The sequence below is a fragment of the Galeopterus variegatus genome, unplaced genomic scaffold, assembly GCF_000696425.1.
Source record: "Galeopterus variegatus unplaced genomic scaffold, G_variegatus-3.0.2 Scaffold1229, whole genome shotgun sequence".
Classification (NCBI taxonomy): Eukaryota; Metazoa; Chordata; class Mammalia; order Dermoptera; family Cynocephalidae; genus Galeopterus; species Galeopterus variegatus.
In genome coordinates this window covers 404,444-429,908 of record NW_007727340.1, presented here as the reverse complement: position 1 = coordinate 429,908, position 25,465 = coordinate 404,444, and the positions used below count along the sequence as shown (strand labels likewise).

Genomic DNA, 25,465 nt, shown 5'->3' with positions numbered 1-25,465 from the left:
CAAAGGATATAGGCCCCGACCATCGTAGAGAGAAGTATGAGAAACTGTTATATGAGTTCCAATGCAACAGAATGTATTGTAACTCCTATAACGGTTTCTCATATTTTCACTTGGGTGTTGCCGGAGTCCAAGAGGGCACAGGAGTTCCAGTAAACCTGTACTATTATGGTGACTATTGGATGTTCTGGGTCCATAGACACAACACTTGCCATATGTCGGCGGGTTACTGATCTTGTTTTCACCTGCAAACTCTGGTTTATGGCAGCTCATTGTTCTACCACCAGTCTCTCTCCCATAATAGCCAATTTTTTCTACATCTAATATGAGCTCAGATTTTGTTCTCTCAGCTAAGGCTGGGGCCTATATCCTTTGCAGTAGATGCTGGCTCTGCCATAAGGATAGTTTCAAAGATTCTAGGATATAGAAAGACATCAATGCCCCCGCCCCTACTTTTTCTTCATAGGCTGCAGGTGGCTTTCTTCTGGGAGATTGTAGAGGCAATAAACTTTGTAGCTGAGTGAGTTAAGCAGAAAGTCAGATAGCACTGGGGAAATCTTTGAAATCGGAAGTAGCAGAAGGTAATTGGAGAAAGTAGCTGAAAACATGTTGAGTGGGGAAAGGCAGCTATTCCCACAGCCATGCCATGGGGGCACTTAACTCTCTTGGCTCTTGGCTCAGAGGCCAACCTTCCCAAACAGGAAGTTCTCCTCTGACATTCCAACCCCACAGAGACAGATTTGTTCAAGAGCTGGGACAGCACGGTCAGAATCAGGCCTGAGGCAACTCAGAAACTGATGGAGAGTAGGTAGGTAGGTCTGAGGATGGTAGACGGGTCAAGGAAGAGAACAGGGCAAAACATTACAATTTTTCGAATTATTCCATTGTTTTAAAATAGGTAGATCTTGGGGACTTCAATAATTACAACTATAAACCTGATGTTTTTCTAATCTGCCACTCACTGAATTCACTGTGCATTTTAGTTGACAGCTGTCATTGCATTTTGAAGTGGAAATTAGAGGCATTGAGTGCTGCTTCTAATATTAGTTATAGCCATACCACATAAACAGATGACTAAGAGTATAGAGAGATTTAAAACTAAAGGCTTACATTCTGGTTGAATGTTATATCACTTTTAAGTATAAAATTAGAAATGCCAAGAAATACCTTTAAAATGAGTAGAAATACCTTAAAAATAAAATGAACATTTCTCCAAGCACTTCCTTAAACACTAAATTCCATGCATGTTTTCTTGCTCTATAGACAATTGACAGGAGGGTGGGGCATTGAGAAACTATCTCCTTGAGCAGTTGTTTCATTTTGGCACCCGCCTCTGCTTGCCATATTTCCTGACGATTCTTCAGAGCCAAGAGTATCTACTAAGAGGAGTCCAAATGCTGCTGATGGCCAGGAATTGGATTTGTTACAAATGGAGGTGTTCCAGCCCTCTGAATTTGCCAACTCCATTGTTAGAGGAGCATGATAAATGGCTTGAGTGCATCTGCCCTCGTGAGCTGACAAGGATCCAAACAGCTTTAAAAATGACAGGAAGCCAGGCTTCTCTGGCTAAGTCTTGGGTAGGGTGTATCAGTCTACAACTGAACCCTAGAAACAAGGATATGTATGTAAAGAGGCATTTTCCAGGGATTTCTTCCTTTCAAGGCAGAAGTAACAGTCCTTTCATTTGACTGGCCTTGTCATGATGTCTTTGGAAATATTAGGGGGAAATGCTGCCATTAGAATTCCAGGGCACAGAGCGAGAATTCCAGGAATATTACGCCTTTAAAAGTAAGGAGCTTAAAGAATCCACTGGAAGCTTTTTTGCGAGGACCATCATATTGGAGTTTGAGTACTTTTCTTTCCTTCTTCTTCCTCCCCTCCCCCAACTTTAATTTTGTAATGGGTCACTTAAGAGAACAAACTCTGAACTTCCAGCTATTCACAAAGAACAAAATTTGTGACTGGAGCTTTAAAATGCTTGGGGGGCGGGGGGAGGAACACACAAGTAATATGAGTAGTTTTTATAACAAACAAAAATAAAACAAAGCATCACCTGTAATCCCAATGTGCAGTTAGAAGCACTGTTAATTTTAGTTATAACATTCCATGTTCCTATTTCTTTTCTGCTTATTTTTCTGTTTTATTTTTCCCTATATAAAGACATATATACCATTGTCTGTGTGTGTCTCTGGGGGTATGTATGTATACATGTGTGTGTGCATGTGAAGGTTGCTAATGATTTCCATATCACTAAATCCAGTGGTCAATTCTTAGTCCTCATCTTACATGACTGAGGGATCTTGGACACGACCGGCACCATCTTGGATGTGACCGGCACCATTTTTACACATACTGAGCACAAAATGGCCACCAGCCTTTCCCTTACAAGAAACCTCATAGAAAATGGCCGCCAGCCTTTCCCTTATGAGAAACCTCGTCGTTTCTGAGAAATAGAAACTCCTCTACTTCCACATGGGTGCAACCTTCCATCTGATTGCATCCGCCAGCCTTATCTTCCACCCCAGCACCAACCCCCTCCCTGATAACATCAGCCTTCCCTACAGTCTATATAAGCTCTCCCACCCCGGCACCTGGTGCTGCTCTCCATTCTGAGCACAGCCCAGCCCAGCAGATTCTNCTGCTTATTTTTCTGTTTTATTTTTCCCTATATAAAGACATATATACCATTGTCTGTGTGTTCTCTGTGGGTATGTATGTATACATGTGTGCATGCATGTGAAGGTTGCTAAGGATTTCCATATCACTAAATCCAGTGGTCAATTCTTAGTCCTCATCTTACATGACTGAGGGATCTTGGACACGACCGGCACCATCTTGGATGTGACCGGCACCATTTTTACACATACTGAGCACAAAATGGCCACCAGCCTTTCCCTTACAAGAAACCTCATTGTTTCTGAGAAATAGAAACTCCTCTACTTCCACATGGGTGCAACCTTCCATCTGATTTCATCCACCAGCCTTATCTTCCACCCCAGCACCAACCCCCTCCCTGATAACATCAGCCTTCCCTACAGTCTATATAAGCTCTCCCACCCCGGCACCTGGTGCTGCTCTCCATTCTGAGCACAGCCCAGCCCAGCAGATTCTTTTCCTTTAATAAAACTTGATCAGTACCCGGCGTTTCAGCTCACCTTCTTTCAATGACCTGTCAGCAGTCTTTGACACAGATGATCACTCTTCTCCTTGAAATACTTTCTTCACTTGGATCCCAAGACTCTGTACTCTGGACTTTTCCTTCTGCATCGTTGTCCTTTCTTAGATTCCTTTTCTGATTATCCATTCCCAAAGCTCAGTCCTTGGACTTCTTGGACCCATTCTCTTGGGTCTCTCTTCGGTTTCATGGTTTTAAACATCATCTACCTGCTGAGAACTCTCAAATGTATATCTCCTGCAGTAATTCTTACCTGAACTCCAGCCTCATGTCTCTCTATCTCCATCTCTACTTGGAAGGCTGATAGGAATCCCAAAGGAGTCCAAAATAGAACTTTAGAATCCTAGCGAACCACTCCCCATTACCAAAAAAAAAAAAAATCTCTTGAGATCTCGTTAAATGTTAACTCCAAACTTCCAGTTGCTCAGGCCAAAACTTCTGCTTTTTCTTTCCCGCCCCACATTGAATCCATCAGGTAGTCCTCAAAATATATCCAGAATCCAACCACTTCTCACTATAGTCTCTGCTACCACACTGGTCCAAACCACCATGAGTTTGCCTGTATTGCCATAAGAGTCTGTTAGAACAGTCTCCCGTGTTTGCCTTTGTCCTCTCCAAGACTGAGTGATCCTTCTAAAACTAAAGTCTGGGCATATCACTCTTCTCAAAACACTCCAGTGGCTTCTTGCATCACCCAGACTAAAGCCAAAATCCTTACAATAGCCTACTACACATTCTGTGCACCTTACCTCCTAAATTTGAAAATATAAAAATAGGAGGCACCATAGTGGTGGTGAAGAGCATGTGGTCAGGGTCAGACTGCCTGTGCTCAAAGCCTGACTTTAATTGTTAGCTGCGTGATGTTAGGCAAGTCGCTTAATCTCTCAGTGACCAAATTTCCTCATCTACCAAATAAGATAATTACAATACCTACCTCACAGGGTTGTTGTGAAGACTAATGAATTAATATTTATAACATGCTTACTATAATAGTGGTGGCATATAGTGAAGGTTATAAAAATAGGCATTTTGTGCTATTAGCAATAAATTCTACATGTAAAAAACATGTCTCCAATGGTCCCATCTATAAGAATTTATAGATAACCCACACATCTCTCAAAAAGAATGGAAAATGTTTTGGTTAAATAAATTTTAAATGAACCCTCATTGTTTTATTCTAAGTTCACAGTTGTACTAGATTATATACCACAATTTATGCCTTTAAATATTTTGGTACTTTTAAAGCATCCTGATGCTGAGCTGCTTAAATATTCACCTACTTCCTAATCAGGAATACTTTAATTCCTAAAATTGGTGTGATTTGTTTAGTTTATCATGTAGATTGATTTATAAGGTGTACTTCATGTTTCTGTTCTGCCTCTGGACTATTATTACCGTATTAAAGTGAAAAAATGTGATCTAAATCAATACAATAAACAAAAGTATAAGGTATATTCCTACTGCACAGTAGGGAGAATAAGTCATGTGGAATTTTCAGCATAAAGTCATAAAATTAATTGACTTTTTAGTGAAAAAAAACAGCAGACTCATTTGAACATGGTGTAATCATTATTTAAATCTGTCTGTAGGGAGAAATGAGGGAAACAGCCACCAGCCAGGCATCTGTCTATCACCACTCTGTTTTTACATCCACTTTATAAGATCCCTTTTATACTTGAGTATAACAAAAGAATAAACACCTCCAAATCCCTCCCCACTTCCCACCCCCAGTGCAGAGCATATACCCATATGCTTCAGGAACTTTTTATGATCCACAGAGGTGAGAGGGTTTTGTACTCACAAGTAAATTTCTACAAATTACTTGAAGTGGAAAGACCTATTTGGAAAGAGGCCACAAATGCATTTGAGTATGACGGTAGTCACAGGATTTGTTCAGAAAAACAAAGGGAGTTAGGACTTGTGGAAGATTTCTGAAGGGATCCTAATGTTTGTTCAAGAGAGTATAAATGAGTGGTTTGGGTTTTTTTTGATAGTGAGTTTAACTTTTTGAATATAAAACATGAAGTTCTGTTAATTCTGTAAAGTTCTTCTAGATTGTGGAAGATTTCTGAAGGGATCCTAATGTTTGTTCAAGAGAGTATAAATGAGTGGTTTGGTTTTTTTTTGATAGTGAGTTTAACTTTTTGAATATAAAACATGAAGTTCTGTTAATTCTGTAAAGTTCTTCTAGTTCTAAATGGAATTTTGGTGTTAACTGGTCCTGTTGCTAGAACTCTTAAAGGCCTCTGCATGGTGGGGCAGGCTATTGATCAGCTTCCAGGTAAAGAGAAACTTCACATATTTGCCAGCTGCAAAAATTCTCAGGCTCCACAACTATGCAGCTATTGAGAATTCCTTTGCAGAAGTGAGGGGAGAAATAACACTATTGTGTCTGCACATTAGAAACAAGAAACACCATTTAATAATAACTTATTTCCTAATTAAATCACCACTAGTGTGAAACTTATCCTTTCACAGTATTTGCATGAATAAAGATTGTACAAATGAACAGTGCCCTTCTAAAATGTCATCATAATCCTTGTCAAATAACTCTTCTCCTTGCTTTTTTCTTTTTATTTTAAAAGAAAATTAGCCCTGAAACACCATCCAGACAAGAATCCAAATGATCCAGATGCTGCTGAAAAGTTTAAAGAAATCAACAATGCCCACACAATACTTACCAACATCTCAAAGAGAAATATATATGACAAGTACGGATCTCTGGGACTCTACGTGGCCGAGCAATTTGGAGATGAAAATGTTAATGCCTACTTCATGCTGTCTAGCTGGTGGGCAAAGGTGAATCAGAAATTTTTTTTCTTCAAAAACAATTTCTCAGAAGACCATGATATTACTCATTCTTTTAGCCTCCATTTCAAAGAAAGCCTAACTTATGACTATTAAGCTCTTATTAATAAAAGGAGATATTGCTTTCAGTGAAAGCTGTTATTTGGGGATTGTTTTTGCTGAAGCTCATCAAATAATTATAAAATACAGCATAACTTAAAATACTTCTAGACATTAATTATACTTGAATTTGGAGCTTCAGGTTAATTCTGACTGCCCTCCCTCCCCTCTTCCCCCCATAATGACTAATTAAGAACTGACTCATTGCTCAAAACCAAAAATAATTTATTAGTGTGACAACTGTTTAATAAATTATTATGGACAAATTTAGCCATGTACTTTACTATTTTAGCCTAGGCTACATCAGCAAACACAATACTTGGGAGAATGACTGGTAATTATGTCATAGGCTCACAGGAAGCCTGCTCTGAGGTAGTAGAGAAGGAAATGACGGGAGAAAGGTGAGAATTAAGTAGTGGAGGACAGGGAATTGGAGGGACAGAAAGAGGTGGGGGAGACAGAAATGAGTATCTGGTCAAGAAAAAAGCAACAGGACTTAATGCAATCGGAATTGACATTTGCACAATAAATTTTGTTTGGTTTCCTAGGAATTTCTAATGTATGTATGTTTGGCGATGGTTTTATATTTGTTTATGAATCTGATATCCTTATCTTCTGATAAAAGTATATTTACCTATGTGCCATACATGTAGCACACCAGCATATTTTGTGGAAAGTTCACTTTACATTCATATGAGTTGTAATTAGTAAAAATAATAGTAATAAAAACCCAAATCTCCAAAAGGGCAGGCTTTATGCTGATGGCTATTTTCTTCCAGTGAATCTTGCTAAATTGAAGTTTTATATATGCAGGAAGAGAGAATATGCCTTTGTACGTAAGTAAGCATGCAGAGAGAGTCTGCAGCCTGAAGTCTCATTTGCTTTTTGCAATACCCAGAGTTCTTTTTCTGGGGGATAACTGGAATTCCCACTAGAACTCCTTTTTCTTTTGTGGAAGACTTGGGAGGGAGATAAGTTCCTGCCAAGCAGGTTTGGAACTCAGAATGGGAATGTACATACTGACAATGTCATTTATGACAGTAGATTGAACACATATAACAATAATGGGCTTTTGAGGGCTTACATGGGAACCCAGCCTCCAGGCATGGCACTCTCATGGGAAGGCACATCAGCAGGTCCAGATAATTACACATGTGCACCCGATTACATACTGGGGCTGCCTGCATAAAAATAAGAATAGGTTTCATTTTCTAGGAACTTGACAGAATTGATCAAAATTCATACAGAAAAGCAGAATCTGCCGAGGAGTGCAAGAGATATACAAAAAAAGTTTTGATTTAAAAATAAACTCACAAAAAATATATCTTTCTCTTCTACTTGCGCAAAAGCCCAATAAAACGGTGCCCATCAGAGTGGCCTGGCACATAGCAATCATATGTTAAATATGCACTACATGAATGAATAAATGTACCATCAAAAATATGTATTTTAAAAAATATTGGAGATCTATTTGTGCCCAGTAGTGTGCTCAGCACTGTAAAGGATAAGGCCAGATTATTTCCTGAAAACAGTCTCATTGGAGTAATTAAAGAATAGAACAGGATATGAATGAAAAGAAAATTTTCAGGGAAGAGAATAATATGCTAATTTTACAGTAAAAACAGAAAGGGCAAAAGTCGGTAAAGAAGGGAGGAGCAAAAATGTAAAGTATCCACAGCAAAGAGATTATAGGTTGAGGGTGTGACTCGAGCTCTCCCATTCCAGCCACCGGAGGCTGCACCCCACACCTGGGGCCAGAGCGGATGGCTGGAGTCCTGGGACAGGTGAGGTTCAACAACATTAAGATTTTTATCTGAAGTTACTGAAGAAGTGCAAGGCACACAGATGATCTTTATCTTTTTTTTTTGGTGGCTGGCTGGTTCAGGGATCCAAACTGTTGACCTCGGTCTTATAACACTGCACTCTAAATGACTGAGCTAACCTGCCAGCCCAGTGAACTTTATCTTTTATCTCCCTTGCACATTAATTAGATAAAATCTGCATTTTGATTGAAGATGTATAAACTACTTCCTTTCTATTTCAAATAATGTTTTTAATAAAATCATAAATCGATTTTACTTAATTCACAAAAATGGGCTTCTTTTAACTTCAATTTGGTGGAGTACAGAGAAATTATTTATTTAGCAAACAAATCTTTTATATTTGTAGGGAAATCATGGTGCTGTTCACTAGGAGGAACAAATCATTTGTTTATTAATTACTTTGTATATACATTAATATATAGTAGGTATTTGTTAAGTGTCTACCACTTGCCAGGTACTAAATCCTTAAATAGGAGGGACTGAAAGATGACTAACATACACTTCCAACCTTCAAGAAGCTCTCAGGCTCGTATAATGATACAGACCCATTAACTGATCAGTGTTCAAAAGTGTCCATACAAAAAGCACCAAGGTAGAAGTTTGTATGGAGTACAATTGGGACATAAAGGAGGAAGTTACTATTTAGGAGCAGGGGCAGGAAAGATATTGCAGAAAGGATCTTTGAGGTGAGTCTTCCTTACTAGGTGGGTATCTGTTAGGTGACAGGGGAACGGGAGGAAACATCTAGGCAGATGAATCCACAGGGAGGGCAGAGGTGTAAGACAAGGAAAGGCCAGATCACCATAATAAGGAGCTCAGGCTTATCTGAGAGGCAGGAGAGTCGCTGCGTAGGTTCGAGAGAACGTGTATTTTGGAAAGTTTACTCTAGCAGCACTGTGCAGGATGGACTGGAGGGAGGCCAGCCAGAGTGGAGGCAGGCAGGCCAGGTGGGAGGCTGCTGAAGTGTCCAGAGCAGGGAGAATGAGGATCTGTTCTAAAGCCCTACTGGCCGGGATAGAGAGAGGGGAGGATGTGAGGGATCTGGAGGAGAGAGACTGTACAGGACTTGGTGACTAATAGAACTGTGGGTGTGGGACGGGGAGGTAAGACATAGCTCTTCTTTGGGGAGAATGATTTGTTTTGGGGGCAGGGCAGCTTGGTTAGCTCATTCAACCTGTGGGGGTTTTGTTGGTTGGTTGATTTTTGTTTTGCGTTGCTCTGCTCTCAATAACGACCACAATAACTTGAGAATATAGAAGATGGCTTCCTTTGTTACTTTGGCTACAAGTCATTTTCTCTGGGTCTAACTCAAAGGCAAAACTTTAGAAGGAAATTGATTCCCAAGAAAACTAAAAAGACAGTTCTTACACGGAATAAGGATGAGGGTGAGAATGGGGTCTGTGGGGTACACGGGCACAGACTTGGTTTCTGGGGTCCTCCCCCACTCCACCGCCCCTCACCCTGCTTTGCTTTGCCTCTGTACCCCGCAGACCCTGTTCGTCGTCATTGGCCTCTTGACAGGCTGCTATTTTTGTTGCTGTCTGTGCTGCTGCTGCAACTGCTGTTGTGGACACTGCCGGCCCAAATCCGCGATGCCAGAGGAGAACTATTATGTGTCTCCAGAGGATCTTGAGGAGCAGATCAAGACCGACACAGAAAAAGGTGAAGACGAGAGTAGAGGTGGTGAGTGTCCCTTCACAGGCCTGACCAAGCACCAGGTCCCACAGCGTCGACTATCACTAAAGAGAGAGAGATCCAACACCAGATGGGGGAAATCCCACAGACTGTCAGTTTTAGTACCTCTGTGGGGGAGGATGAAAGGACAGTTACCTTTACCAGCCACAGAAAAAATCAAAACCAGTCACTGTTAGAGAAAAATCAGGAAATATGCTGATGATGAAGCAAAGCAAGTACAATTCATGGTCTTGTTACAAGAGCCTGAGCTCTGGATTCAGGGAGGTTTGGGTAAGTGTCCAGGGCAGGAGAAGTAAAGTAGAAATTTCTCCCAGGAAAAGCACTTCAGCCTGTTCCTTCAGGGTCACTATTGAAGTAGAAGAGAATAGACATCAAAAAAGTCATCAACCCTTGACTTTTCTATCTTTTGATGACTTGATAATGAGTCTTGGGTGGAATTAGGGAAGAATAATCCCTCTTCCCCTGAAGTGTAGCTTCTTTCTAAATACACACATTCAGGGGTAGCCTCAAACCAGCATCAAGAATGGGACTATTTGCTTTGCTAAACCACCTCCCCATGGCCATGATATATTACTTGATTCTTCAAGTTCATTCTACCCAGAAATGAAAAAGAAAAAAATGCAAAGAAAGATAAGATCTCAAAGAATTCACACCAGGAGTACTTTGTGCTCTTTGGGAAATGCCTTTGTTTAAACCACCTAGGGTCAAACCTGCCATTGTCCTGCTCCATATTACAGCCATATTCTACTGTCATTTTCTCCTATAGGAAGCGTCTTTATTCTGGACCACAGACTTTATGACTAAATCCCCCCAAACCCTAGACAGCCAACCAAGAAAGTTACTTGATAATTCAGACAGTGGGCCACTGTTGTCAGAACTGCTGAAATTAGAAATGGTGCACTTCTCTGGACTGCACCATGCCCTGATCCTTTTGATCACACTAAAACAGAAATTCCAAGACATCAAGCACCAGACTGTTGTAAAGCTTTCATACACCTTTTATCCTTGATCAAATGCGATACTAAGTAATATACAGTTATTACCACCCTGCCCCCACCCCCGACTCCAGCTCAAAGGGAGGAGTCTTCAATCATGTGAGTCATACTGAGTCCCAGGATTTTTCAGAATTGGAAATTCAGATAGAACAGAAGGGGTTTTCCTGTAACCCCTTGCTATGGGGACCACTGGGCAGACAGTCCAGTGGGGGTGTTCTGACAATTTCTTATTACTGCCCCAGAACCAATTGTAGGCCCATGGTTACAATTACAATTTTCCTTTGCTTTATTTGGGGTATAAAAGGACAAATTAATCTCTTTTCTTTCTTTAGTTTAAAGATCTTAATTGTGGTTCTAGAATCAAGCAATACTTCACTCCATAAAATAGATTAAGTGTTCCATTGAGCTAAGCAAAAGAGGTAACAGAAAAGGGGCTGAAAAAACCAGAAACAAACAACAAAAAGTGGATTGGTTATTTCAAAGTTACTTTCCCTGTAAGTGGGGACAGGAGACAAAACAATAGAAAAATAATTGATTATTTAACATCAGCTTACTTCGGGCTGTCTTCTTGTGTAAGGATTAAAAGCAGAGGAAATTTCACTATCATGTCTATTGAGTATTTAAACTGGCTTGTTTGGAACATTGGCCGTTATCACCTCTCCTGGTTTCTCAGAAGGTCAGACAACTTAGTTTGGTTTTGGTAACATAGAACTTTAGCATGGGTGACTCCATTTTGACTTTTAGTCTGGTCTGTTGAGACCTAATGCAGAGACTTAGTCCAAGACAATGGCCTTGTGTAATTTTTATTTAACAATTCCCCCCTTCTGGTCGGGCTGTGACCTAGGTGAGAGAGTGACCAAAACTTAGGTCATCGGTGTTGCTCTCGGTTATCCTCATTCCAGATTCCCAGTCTCAGCACACCATTCATAGGTTAAGGTGTCCTCCTTATCGTGCATTTCTTTGAGTTTTTGTTTTTCCTGCCAAAGAGAGACCATTTGATGTTTGAAGTATGGCTACATACAAACATTTAAAACTTTTGAGAGAATATATAAGTGCACCAGGAAGACAAGTATCATGACTATCAAGAGAATAATTACCAAGAATTTGGATTATCCTCCTTAAACAGGGTCCCCATGAGCCAAACTGACTAAAATCAGATAGCCAGATGAGTAGTTTGCCCATATTAACCACGTAGCCTGTCTGTTAATTTTTTGTCATTGAGTCTCTACAGTACCCAATGTATTTATCCATGTGCTGTGAGAAGTGTTAGCAACTGCACAGACTCCTCTCTATTCAGCTAGTAGGTAACCTAGCATCCCATGATGGGGTTAAACTAAAGCAAGAAATGGCAATTTGCAAGTTACTTGCAGACACTGTTGATTGCAAAATTTTAACTACAACTTTATTCTGCCAAGTGAAAGAGGTAGGCATAAGGAAAAGGTTAGAGGGTTCAGAGTCTCATTATGATAGAAGGTCTTATCCTGACTGTCTTGGGAAAAGCTGTCCACAGCATGAAGTTGGCAACTTCTTGTCCTGGGTTGCAGGTTGAATGTCTCTGGTTATGGCATCAGGTGTTTTTGGTGATCTCTCTTTATGGCCCACACATCAGTCATCAGACTTTCCCTTGAAATCTACATTAAGTTGTCCAGCTTTGGCTTATCAGGCTTCAGGAACAGAGCAGGACAGAGCAGTTCTCATTTCTTTGTTGGAGTTTTAGCCTGATATTAGAGAAAACTAAAAGAATTCAGAATCTAGTCCAGTGTGCAGGTAGATAATAAAAACTCAAAAACAATGAACAGGGCTACAATCTAATAACAAGTATACTATAGTGTTCTTTTGAAACATAATTTTTCTCTCTACATCAGAATCTAGTCCAGTGTGCAGGTAGATAATAAAAACTCAAAAACAATGAACAGGGCTACAGTCTAATAACAAGTATACTATAGTGTTCTTTTGAAACATAATTTTTCTCTCTACGGTTGCCTACATTTCTACCAAAGATAATCATGGTAAGACCAATTTGCATGGTTATTTACATGAGTGCAGCAGGAATAACCACATAAGCTTCTTTTAAATTTGCTCTGCTGGAAATTTTGACAAGGAATATTAGATGAGACTTTTAAAAACCATGGGCTGGCCCCGTGGCGCACTCGGGAGAGTGTGGCACTGGGTTCGGATCCTATATAGGACTGGACTGGTGCGCTCACTGGCTGAGCGCGGTGCGGGCGACACCACACCAAGGGTTGCAATACCCTTACCGGTCACGAAAAAGACAAAAAAAATAAATAAAAATAAAAAATAAAAACCTCTTGATGCTAGGAAGCCAATCCAACACAGACATTAGACTTTGCCTGATGTATCTAATATCTTAAGGTTCCTAAACATTCCAGGAGGTGACAACTTACTTGCTGGAAGGCTGGGAATCCTTAAAGCTAGGCATTCTATGCACATTTTCAAATATGACATTCCAGTTGAAACCTTAAAAATATAATCAATGTTTCCAGTTGTATCCTGTTAAAGAGAACAGATTCTCTTTAAACTGAAGTAAATAACCATCTTGCCATAAAAATAAGAATATTCATGAATAGTTTCTAAATTCTGGAGAAATCAGGTAGAGAGGAAAAGTAAATATTCTAATTTTTTGTTTATAAGAGTATGCTTTACCAAATTTCTATGAGCTAAAGATGGCTTTAGATAAAAAGAAAAAAGTTTCCTTAAATCCAGAAAACAAAACATTAAAAGATCAAGCAATGTTTTAAATAAAGAAGCCATAAAAACCATAATTCTTCAATTAGTTTCATGTAATTAAATTCTTGCTCTGATCTAGGTTAGTAGTTCCACAAACTTATCAGTTTCCTCACTAGAATTTTAGAAATGCAGTTCAATGGTATGAACTGAAAGTTATTAGAAACCTGTACTTATCAGAGTTCTTTTTATTCTTTACATGAACTTCCTTGAAGACACAACACTTTAGGGTTATAATTGCTTGCAAAGCACTTTCAGAAAGAACATTGGAATAAAGCAATTAACCGTGGACATGAAGACTTAACATGGCCATAATTAAAGATTTGATGAGAGTTACAAATTGACCCCCCAAAATTGATTATTTCTGTGGCATACAACAATTTAAAATAATCAGAATTGTGACTGATAGCATTTTTATCAAGACGTATCAGATTTCTAGGAACTTTACACAATTTTGGAACATATCCATGTAAAAATAACTCAAAGAGGAATAAACATCACTGCTTATTTGACAATGTTTCCCATATAATTTAACTTACCACATAAGCCCAATTAGGTTTTTTGTGTTTGTTTGCTCTGTCTTTGGGGGTTTTTTTGTGGCTTCCCAGTACAGGTATCCAAACCTGTGACCTCAGCGTTATAAGGCTGTGTTTTAACCAACTGAGCTAACCAGCCAGCCCCCAATTAGTTTTAATAGCTCTCTTTTATAGATCCTTTGAGAAGTTTCAGGCCCCTCTGGAACTTCCCAAAGTTAATTTGAGGTCAAAGATGAAAGAAAGTGAGCCAAGACACCATGTACCGATCGAGCTTTATTAAAGAAAAAGAAAATCTGCCAGGCTACACTCAAAGTGGTGGGGAGCCCAGGGCTGCCCTCAAAATGGAAGACAGCACCAGATGTGGAGGTGAGAGAGCTTATATAGGGCACTAAGGGCATCAAGGTGGGGCGTTAGGCTAATGCAGAAACTACGCGACCAGGATGGAAAACTGAGCCCTTGTGGAAGCAAAAGGGTTTCTGTTTTGCAGAAGTCATGAGGCTTCTTGAAAAAGGAAGGGGGTAGGGGTTTGGTGCTGGAGTGGAAGACAAGGCCAGTGGGTATTTTGTGCTTATTGTGTGCACAATGGTGCTGGTCACATCCAAAATCCATCATTCCCGCTTTTTAAGTATAAAGAGAAGGGAAAAGGGGTGAAGGTCTCATTCTTCTGAAGCTACTTCCTGCTGGAGATGGGTGAAGGTATGGAAAAAATAAAAGATTTATGTTGGCAGGTAAAACGATTATTTGGCGGGGTATTGGTTTCATGTGGGGAGGCTGTATTCTTCCGGGGAAAGGTCGCTGATTCTGGGGGGCTAATATCCTCCACACAGGAGCAATTCGGCAACCTTTTGGTTGGTGAAAGCCTGCATTCATTCCTGCAAGGAATTAGAGAAACACAAAAAGAGACAGGGACCAAAGGGTAGGATGAGTCCCAGCACAGTGAGGGGTCCTAGTAGGGGCATAAGCCAGGGTATCCAAGGGTTCAGTGAAATGGCTTAAATTGTTTTAGATCACCCCAGACTCATTTACATAATAACAGCATTCCTCCCCCAAGAAGAGGCAGGTGCCTGCCTTCTCGGCTTAAGGAGGTCAAGGGCCCAACAGTTCTGTAAAGCAACTGTCGCAAGTGAGGTGACCTGTCACTGGAGGTAGGAGATGCTCTCTATGCTTAGTTCTTCTGAGAATTTTTGATAGAATTGAGAAGTAGTAGCAGGGCCCACTATGCCAGTTCCAGTTGCAGGAAGGATCCCTGCCCCAATTAAAAAAGGTACAATTAGTGCCCTAAGGGAGCAGGGGGGCACTTTCTGAGGGGTGGGCCAAAGTTAGTCCCAGTCCCATCTCCATCCCTCCATCTGTCTGGATGGCGATGTCCCAAGGAGCCAAATGAATATGCAAGAAATCTTGTTAGGGGGAAGGCAACAGGATAACATAGTTTTACAAAGGAAATATATTCCAGTTTTAGGGCATGGATGAGGAGAGGGTAAGTGAGCAGTAGCATTTGGTGTTAGTGAGGCAGAGTGTGGACAGGCCCGACACAATGCTGACAGTCACCACTGAGGTGAGATTAGAAGAAAGTGAAGAGATATTTGTGGAAACGTTGCAGGCTGCATCGACAGGGAGGGGGGGTGACCACAAAAAGTTTCCCGTGAAGTGGGAGACAGATGAGTCACTTGGGGACCAGTCTGATTCACTGAGGACTGCATCATCCCTGCAGATCTGGAACCTCCATGTTCCAGGTAAGGGGGAGCATTGAGATAGGAGGAAAAACACAGGAAGGATGCAAAGCGTTGGGGGGCCAAAAGAATTTAAAGGGGACATTGCCACAATGACATTGCTAAGAAGCATCCTACTGATCGGGGAGGTAAAGACATTCCAGGAGAAATCTTCCTATAATGTTACACTTCTTTGGGGCAGCACTGGCCAATCCTATAGCAAGTAGTAGAACAGGTAGTATAATAAAGGCTAGGAAACATGGGGTGGCATATACTTATCATGTTCCACGATGGCAAACCGCCATAGCAGGTCAGGACCAGTCTTGGAGTAGCTCTTGTGTGAGGGACGTGAAGAGGGTCTGCAAGAGTGAGAGGATAATCACTGAGGGAAAGATCATCCCTCTTCTGGGATTAGGGAAGAGCGGAGGTCCTGGAGATTTTTAGTTTTGTGGGTCCTAAAATGGATGAAGTGTAAGGAGGTGTTGGGTTGGGAGTGAGCAGAGGGGCCCCTCTGGCTTGGTGTTAACAGATTCTTTGGGTAAAGTCTCAGGTGCTAGTTTTACCAAGGATAAGTGATTCCAAGGGGCCTTTCCTAGTACTTTTACTGCCGCAGGAGTGGTGAGAAGTTCTGTATAAGGCCCTTCCCAACATGGTGAGAGGGACTTTGGGACTTGGGTTTTAATAAACAGTTGCTATCCTGGGCTCAGTTTTAAATCTGAGGGGGTGGTTGGGAAAGGATGAGGTAATAGAAGGTTGGCCTGTTCCCGAAGAAGGTCCCTAATGAGTGAAAGAGTAGGGAGATACTAGCCTAAAGGTGATGAGTTGGAAGAGAGAGGTGTGAGAATGAAGGGTCTGCCATACATAAGCTTGAAGTGGCTGAGGCCTGTGGGCTTGTGGGGGCAGCTTGTGAGTGAGTGAGTGCTAGAGGGAGAAGTTGGGTCCAAGGGAGGTGAAGCTCCATGGACAGCTTGGTGAGGTGTGTTAGATTTACTATGGCATAACCCACCTGGGGGGCGGGCATGGAGGTGGCACTCCCATCTATGAATCATGTATGTTGGGGCCGCATAATGGGATGCAGGGAGATGTGTGGAAAGGGATTGAGAAAGAGGTCTAAAGCCTCCATGCAATTGTGTTCTAAGGGTCGTGAGTGTTTTGGGATGAGAGTGGCTGGATTTAAGGGAGGGGGAGGTTTAAAGGAGAACTGGGAATTTTCAATGAAAGTAAGGTGAATAAGTTGTAGGTGCGAAGGGGAGAGAATTGGCATGGCCTTATGACTGTTGTCCAGAAGTTAATTTAGAGCTTTCTTGTGCTAAAAGGGCGGCTGCCACCAAGGCCCATAAACAGGGGGCCCATCCTTGAGCTGTGGTGTTTAGTTGTTTAAAGAGGTATGCAACTGGGGAGAAAATATCTCCTGCCTCTTGTCCCAAAACTCCAAGTGCAAATCCTTGGGTTTTGGTGATGTATAGGATAAAAGGATGAGATAGGTTTGGGAGGGATAGAGCTGGGGCTGGGAGGAGAGCAGCTTTTAATCACTGGAAGGGAGAATGAATGGGCTCTGTGGGATCTACAGGAATGGCAGGATCCCCTTTGGCTGCCTCATAAAGTGTTTTTGTCAGCACGCCAAAGTTAGGTATCCATAGGTGGAGATACCCTGTAAGCCCCAAGAAAGAGAGAATTTCACTCTTTGTGGTAGGAGTAGGGAGTTCAGAAATTGAACTTTTGTGATCCACCATTATTTCTCTGGTGTTGAGGGTGAGGCAGGCTCCCAAGTAGGTGACTGAAGGGGAAGAAATTTGGGCCTTGCCAGGGGACACTCAATATCCCCTGGAAGCCAGGAAATTAAGGAGAGCAACAGTGTGGGCCTGTGAATCCTCATAGGAAGGGCAACAAAGGAGGAGGCCATCCATATATTGTATTAAAGTGCTAGAGGTTAGGGAAAGTTCAGATAAGTCTTGAGCTAAGGCCTGGCCAAAGAAGCAGGGGCTATCCTGAAATCTGTGGGGCAAAACTGTCCAGGTGAGTTGTTGGGAATGGCACATGTCAGGATTAGTCCTGTACTAAATGGTATGAGCTGTTAGACTTTATAAACAGAAGGATGGGTGTATTAAAAAGTGAGTGGGTAGGCTGTAAGAGATGAGAAGAAAGGAGTTTGTGTATGATGGGTTTTAAGCCTATTAGGTGTTTGTTAGTGATGGGGCATTGTGAGACATTAGGGAACATAGAGGGGTTCTGAACAAGGATAGGGGAATGGTGCATAGCAATGGAAGGAAAAGAAGTGTCCCATACTACAGGATTAACTTTGTCAGGAGGAATGGGGAGGGTAGAGGATTCAGGGCTGAGGTCTGGGGTGGCCTGCAACAGGAGTATTGTAGCTGGAGTTAAAGTGTTTAGGGTAAGAGTAGCTTTGAATTTGAAAAGAATGTCCCATCCCAGTAAGGGGGTATAGAGGCATGATTAAGAATTTTTGTGTAAAATGGGTGTGATGTACGGTGCAGGAAAGGGGTTGAGTGATCTGTGGGCAGTATTCTGATCCCATGACCCCTACTATTGTGATAGAGGACAGGGATGTTGGTCCTGCATATTTAGGAAGGGTAGAGTAAATGGCCCCTGTATCAATGACAAAAGAGATCGGCTTACCTGCCACGAGGCGAATTACCATGGGCTCACACGTGGTGATCTCTGTGAGGGCCTCAGGCCCTGGGCATCGTCACTCCTCCTCCTGGGCAAAGCCAAGAAGCTCCAGTAGGGATGGCTGTGAAGCCAAAGGCTGTGGGTTGGAGACTGGGCCACTCCCTCTCTGGTGAGTAGAACCGTCAATCCCCCCAGTGACCTGGCTGTTTGCAGTAAGGACAGGAGGAGGCCTGGGTTAGAACAGGCCTGTGCCCAGTAGCCTGGTTGACCACATTTGAAGCAGTTCCTGGGTGGCTTGCTCCTTGAGGCAGCCGGCTTTGGAGTGTGTGAGACTCAGATGGCATTAGCCAGGAGTTGGTATTTGGCTTGATCTCTTTTGTAATGATCTTTCTTTTCTCTTCCTCCTCTCTATTGTTAAAAACCTTGAAAGCTGTGTTGAGGAGGTAGTGTAAAAGGCCCAGACCTGCAGGGGAGTTTGTTCTATATGTGCATATTTACATAAAGCCTCAGAGAGGTGGGTTAGGAACTTGCTGGGATTTTCAGTGGATCTCTGTGTGATTTCTCTAAGCTTGTCATAATTGACTGACTTGTGAGTAGGCTTTTGGAGGCTGTGAAGTATGTGTGTGACCATATTGTCCCAGAGATCATGGTCCCCTTGGCCAGCCTGGTAGTCCCAATTTGGGTCCGTGCAAGGGAATGCAACAGCTCCCACTAACCATCTGTTATTTGGAGCATTTACCTCATCTGCCTGTTATTGGGCCGTTATCCAGACCTGTTCTCTGTTTTCGGAGGACAAAGTAGTAGTGAGAATCATAAAAAATATCATGCCAGGTGAGATCATAAGACTGGGTGAGACATCTGAATTCCTTAAGATATGTGTCTGGGTTGGACTGGAAAGATCCCAGTCATTTTTTGATTTGGGAGACATTGGAAAGAAAAAAGTGGATACATACCTGGATAGTTCCCTCCATCCCGGCCACTTCATAGAGGGGATATAAAGCCAGGGCTGAGGACAAAGAGAGGGAAAAGGTGGAGGGACTGGTGAAGGATTTGGAGCATACAGAGGTAGTCAAGCTGGCCCTTATGGGGAGCAGAGTAGTCTGATGGATTAAAAGATTAATCCAAGTCTGGAAAGGGGAGGTTGGGCATGAGCTAGGAGAATTTGAGACATAGGACAGTTTTGACAGAAAAGGGGAGGTTGGGCATGAGCTAGGAGAATTTGAGACATAGGACAGTTTTGACAGAAAAGGGGAGGTTGGGCATGAGCTAGGAGAATTTGAGACATAGGACAGTTTTGACAGAAAAGGGGAGGTTGGGCATGAGCTAGGAGAATTTGAGACATAGGACAGTTTTGACAGAAAAGGGGAGGTTGGGCATGAGCTAGGAGAATTTGAGACATAGGACAGTTTTGACAGAAAAGGGGAGGTTGGGCATGAGCTAGGAGAATTTGAGACATAGGACAGTTTTGACAGAAAAGGGGAGGTTGGGCATGAGCTAGGAGAATTTGAGACATAGGACAGTTTTGACAGAAAAGGGGAGGTTGGGCATGAGCTAGGAGAATTTGAGACATAGGACAGTTTTGACAGAGAGAAGGACTATAGTTGGAGATAGAAAAAAGGTTTGAACATAAGAAATCTCTCCAGCTTTTGCCATTTCGGTGAGTATCTAAATTGAGAATGCCATTTTGTGGCCACTGGGATGCATTGTAATAAGGTGCTCAAGTTTTAATGTCTCCCTGGAGGCCAAGAAATTGGCCAGGAGACAGCCCAGAGGCATAGAGCACAGAGGTTTGGATTGTGAGGATCTCATTTAGAGCATGAGAAAGAGAAGAACCTCCAATAGCTGGGGGGCATGAGAGGAGTTCCCCTGGCCAGGCACCTGGGCTTCGAGAATGAGAGAGAGAGAGAGAGAGAAAGAAAGAGAGAGAGAGAGAGAGAGAAAGAGAGAGAGAGAGAGGAGTTGGGGGAACCTGAGGCAAGAGAGAACTGACCCACTGACTCAACCTGAATTGAGATCGATGTGGAAGCGTTGGTCTGAAATGGCAAAAGGAGAGAGTCCCAGAGATGCCTGGTTTGGCAGGTCTGGGAAGGGCTGCCAAGGGCCAATCAACCCAAGAGAGGGGATCGGGATCGTCCAACAACATCAACCAGAACCCTTCCCGGGTTTCGGCACCATAATGAAAGAAAGTGAGCCCAGACGCCAGGTACCAATCAAGCTTTATTAAAGGAAAAGAAAATCTGCTGGGCTGCGCTCAAAGTGGCGGGCAGCCTGGTGCTGCCTTCAACATGGAGAACAGCACCAGGTGTAGGGGTGAGAGAGCTCATATAGGGCACCAAGGGCTGGCTGAAACCATCAAGGAGGGGCATTAGGCTAATGCCGAAGCTATGCGACCAGGGTGGAGAACTGCGCCCTCGCAAAAGCAAAAGGGTTTCTGTTTTGCAGAAGTCACGAGGCTTCTTGTAAAGGAAAGTGGGGAGGGGCTTGGTGCTGGAGTGGAAGACAAGGCCCGCGGCTCTTTTATGCTTATTGTGTGCACAATGGTGCCGGTCACGTCCAAGATCCATCAAAAGAGACTTAATTTTTAGAATTAGATTTTGGGAAATTTGTCACATATCAAAGGCCCAGGTCACTATCAAATAAAACAAAAGTGACAAAAGATTTCAAAGGCACAAAGCACAAGAAATTATCTTGATAAAGCATGGAATTTCTGTTTCCTGGACAGTAATCCAAAAGGAAAAGAAAAACCTTTCACAATTTTTTTACTAAGAGTAGATCAGTTCTCCAAGAAAACCCTGTTGTTCCAATGCAGGGCAGCAAACTCTAGCCTTGCATCAGAGTACTTTTGATATTAATGTTCAATTTTTAGAAAAATTCATAAATAATTTTTTTCTAATTTTAGCCAACTTGATCACACATAAAATTTCTTTCATCAGATTTATCTTCCACAAGCCTTCTACAACTAGCATAAACCTTTAGTTTTTGTTCTGTACTTCCTTTTTTAAAAAATTGGTATTATACCTTAGGACAAAAATTTACTTTCCTTTTTTCCTTATCATTTTGACCACACAAAGTTCTCTCTCTTCCAAAAGAAAAATTACTCTCTCCTTTCAACTTTCTTTACCAAAAATATATCTTCATATTCATAACTATTTTTGCATGTCTCCTACTTACTGGTTCCTTCTTGCCTTGTTTCTATTTCCATCCTTAATCCATATTTTTTAAAAATTTTTAAATACCTCTGAATTAGACAAAATTTCTCCTTTTTAACAAAAATATATCCTAATGTTTTTACAGTTTTTCTCACCAAAAACACATCTTACTTTTCTTGTACACTTTACATACAGAATTATTTTCCCTATTTCTAGTAGTTTTAATTACATATATTAATTAGAATTTTAAACTCTCAGTAACCTTAAATTTTTGTGAAAACCTAGGAGGTAATTCATTTTGAATCACTTGTCACAAACCAATATTTTACGAATCTACATTTCATATTTCTAGAAACATGTACTTCCACACAGAACAATTTTTTCACGTTTACTAGGAGACTCAAATATATTTAGTTTCTCATACAATATAAAAACAAGATGCAAAGTATATAAACTTTAAACTTATGCTTAATGATTAATGTTTTAGTATTTTAACTTATTTAGAAATGACCCAGACGTTTAATGAGTATCTTAATTTCACCTTCAAGTTCCATTTACCAAAAAGATTTTTTGAAACTATGAAGAGTTAATCTATAAATGTTTATACGTAATTTACTAACTTAACAACCATGCTCAAACTGTTTGGGAAAATTCTTTCAGACTTTGAGCAAAACTAGACATCATCTCAAGTTATTTTCCTGTTAAACATTTTTGCAGCATGTGAATGTTAGGCAGTCACCACCTAAGCAAGAATCCTAAGGTCAAATACGTGGGTATTTGGCTGATCAGAAGACACAGCTGTTTTTTATTAACCTAGCAATATTAAACTAGTCTTCTTTACCTAAGATTTACTCAAGTCACATGAACTAAAAGGCATTTGAATTAGGTTCTTCCCCCCCTACAGCTGTTTTTTATTAACCTAGCAATATTAAACTAGTCTTCTTTACCTAAGATTTACTCAATTCACATGAACTAAAAGGCATTTGAATTAGGTTCTTCCCCCCCTTTTTTTTGATAAAATATTTGATTTAAGCACTTACTTTTTCTTTAAGCCAATTAACTAGAGCTCTTTCATATATTTTGGTAGAGAAATATCACATACACATAACACATGTAGGCACACAGACAGATCTTATAGCTTTCATTAAGATTATTTGCCAGTTTTCAAATAGTTTCTTTTCCACCTTTTGACTGTCAGTCTTCTGATTACCTCTTCCATTGCCTTAAATGATTGTTACCGGTACACCCCAAAATTTGCACTTCCAAAGGGATAACTCCCAGATGAAACAACATAGACAATTTACAGAATTTAGAAATAAACACTATTACTTGCAGAAACAAAGAAAGGCATAGGCAAAGGCCCAGTTAAGACAAGATGACCAGGAAAAGTAATTTAAACAAAGTAAGGTTTGTTATGTAAACTTTCAAAGTCTTCACCATTATAAAAGTTTCTAGTGGTTTATGTCAAAGAGGGAGATGTCCTTGCAAATGGAGATTTCCTTTATAGATGTAAACTTATTTTATGAAGAGTTTCAGAATAGCCAGTTAAATACCACAAAGTTGTATTTTGGAATGTAGTTAGTTGATAGGTGGTATTTTCAAATTAGCTTGTTTCTTAATTAGATTACTGACTTAAGGGGGAGCCCTTTAAGTTAATAAGACACAGTAAGCATTTTCTACGTCTGCTTGCTCTGAGGGCCTTTTATAAATACAAAAGCCAAGGAGGTCAGGGAGCTCAAAAGCAAAAGAGAGCAGCTTACTTGTGACTGTCAGAGCTCCATGAGGAAGACAGTGGTTCCCCCAAAAGAAGGTTAGTGGTATCTTCCTGTACTCCTCAGGGGATCTGAGGGATCAGTAGTCTCCTTTAGGTCCCTTTGTGGTCACCTGATTTGTCAAAGGACCAAATTAATCTTTTAATGAGGGCATGCATACCAAAAGAGCAAGGAAGCAGGATTACTAATAAATGGGTTAAGCCACTATATACGCATGGAAACGCCTCTTCAGGAAGAGCTGGTGACCTTGGCACAACTTGCTTAAGACTGATGATCCCAGTGCATTAATCCCATCTGCTCTTGTGAGGGAGATAAACTGTTATAAGATCATGTCAGGGATTGCTGGCCCATTGGCCATAGGATCTCCCATAGCATTCACCAATACAGCCCAGTACTCAGTCCCCCACAATGAGCTAGGAGAGTATTGTCATTGTCCTCCCCTGTGTCAACCTTATCTTAACTTTTTCTTTATACTGGGAAAACCAAAACAAGGTGAATTAAACCTAGATATCCCAAATCCAGTGTGTCACACTTCTCTAAAGCCTCACAGTCCTTCCTTTCTAAATTAGATAAAAACTCCACAGGGCATTTCAGTAGACCTTCTTTATGGAAGATTTCTTTTCTGGAATAGAAATCTATACTAGGTGCCAGATTCCACCCTAGTTTCCTCCCTGCTGGGGGATTAGTGATGAATCCATGTGTCTCTCATTGTTCTCAGTTCTGACACCCCAGAGCTACCAATTCCACTGCAGAGGTCAGATTCTAGACTAAGTAAATCATGATCCCGTTTGACTGTGTTATTAGGAATCATTAACCAAAAGGAAAAGCTATATCCTATTTCTAAATATTTAAAAGTTCCTACGCAGGGATGATCCAGGTTTTGTGGGGCCTGAAACTTATACAATTTAGGCAACTCTCTTTAAGAAAAAGAACACAAAATTAAGTCTGAAAGTGAATATTTATTTACAATGAGAAAAAATCACAACAAATTGTGCTTAAAAACTGACAAATACCATAAATATCACAAAATCTAGAAAAATAGCAATTGTTTAACTGCCTGGCACATGTCTGTAACACTCTACCCCTAATGCTCTGTTACTGCATATTCCTTGTTTGCCTCTTCATATCACAATAATTTTGTAATATCATTTTCTATAGGAAGAATAGAAAAATAATTCTGCTTTTCCTTTGCTGTGTTTGATCAAATTTTGTTGTTTTTTTTTTTTATTACGGATGAAGTAGAAAAGTTTTTTCAGCTTTAAAACTCATTACTCATAATGTTGTCTACACTTTTAGGGGTTGTTGCCAAATTTGGGAAACTCCAATCTAGTTTATTTCCTATATAAGATGTAAGCTTTGGAAGAATTTTACAGACCACCTTTGACTGTATATTTCAAACCTTGTTGTCCCTACACCACCCAATCCTTCCAGGGTCAGAGCCCACTAGACTCACTCATATTGAGTAACACCACCTCTGGACTGGATCTTCATGTCCCCTCAGCAGGTGAATTGGCATAATTAGCTGAAGGAGTACACCCAAAGCCATTGCTACACCAATATGGCTAGCAATAATAAACTATACACAGACTTGCTGCAAACCACCAAGACATACACCACTGAACTCAAGTGAAACCTATCCGCAACTCTATTTCCCTTCAGTCAAATCCTCAAAATGTCCACAGCTCCTCTGTCACCACTCATCAGGAAGAAAAGTATGATGGAGGGAAGTCAAAGTAAAAGGAAACGGTGTTTCTGCTAGTTGTGGTCAAAATATCTTACTTTTGCAAATCTACAAAAAATGTGAACACATTTCTAGGGCCCCAGCAGACCCTTGGAAGAGTCTGTGTAGGTGAGGTCCCTGAAGCTTGTTTCATTAACTGTGCAGTAAATCCATCACTGCTCTTTGGGCTAACAGTTAATTATGAGAATCTATGCCTTAGTTGCATTAGTTAGTTTCAGATTTGTACTCCACTAATTCGGAGACTTAACGTAGTTTAGAGGTAAAATTAATGCAAGTTAAGACTGGTGAGGATGAAAAAGCAGACTCTAACTGAAGACTGTATTTTCTGGGCTGTGGTCCAATAAATAGACTGTGGTCTAAACCACTCTGCAAAAGAAGGGAACCCACCTGAAGTTATTTAAGAAAATACACTTGAAAGCAGCTACTGATCACTTGGATATCAAATTATTCATGACAAATGATAAGCAGCAAACATCAAGATTTGAGTCCATTAGAAGGCATGTGTATGACATTGGGGCTTTGAGAATTTTTAGTTATTATGAAATTAAATTAAAAATGGAAAACATTTTCTCATTTAAAGGATTTTTTTT

The 25,465-nt window shown here is 40.9% G+C and overlaps 1 protein-coding gene across 1 annotated transcript in view; it reads left to right on the top strand.

Moving 5' to 3' along the window:
• Positions 1-25,465, top strand: part of DNAJC5B (DnaJ (Hsp40) homolog, subfamily C, member 5 beta) — a 62,661-nt gene that overhangs the window by 21,535 nt on the left and 15,661 nt on the right. The window contains exons 2-3 of the mRNA XM_008575741.1: positions 5,756-5,971; positions 9,393-9,564. Of these exons, the coding sequence (XP_008573963.1) occupies positions 5,756-5,971; positions 9,393-9,564 (388 nt within the window). The remainder of the gene's footprint in view (positions 1-5,755; positions 5,972-9,392; positions 9,565-25,465) is intronic.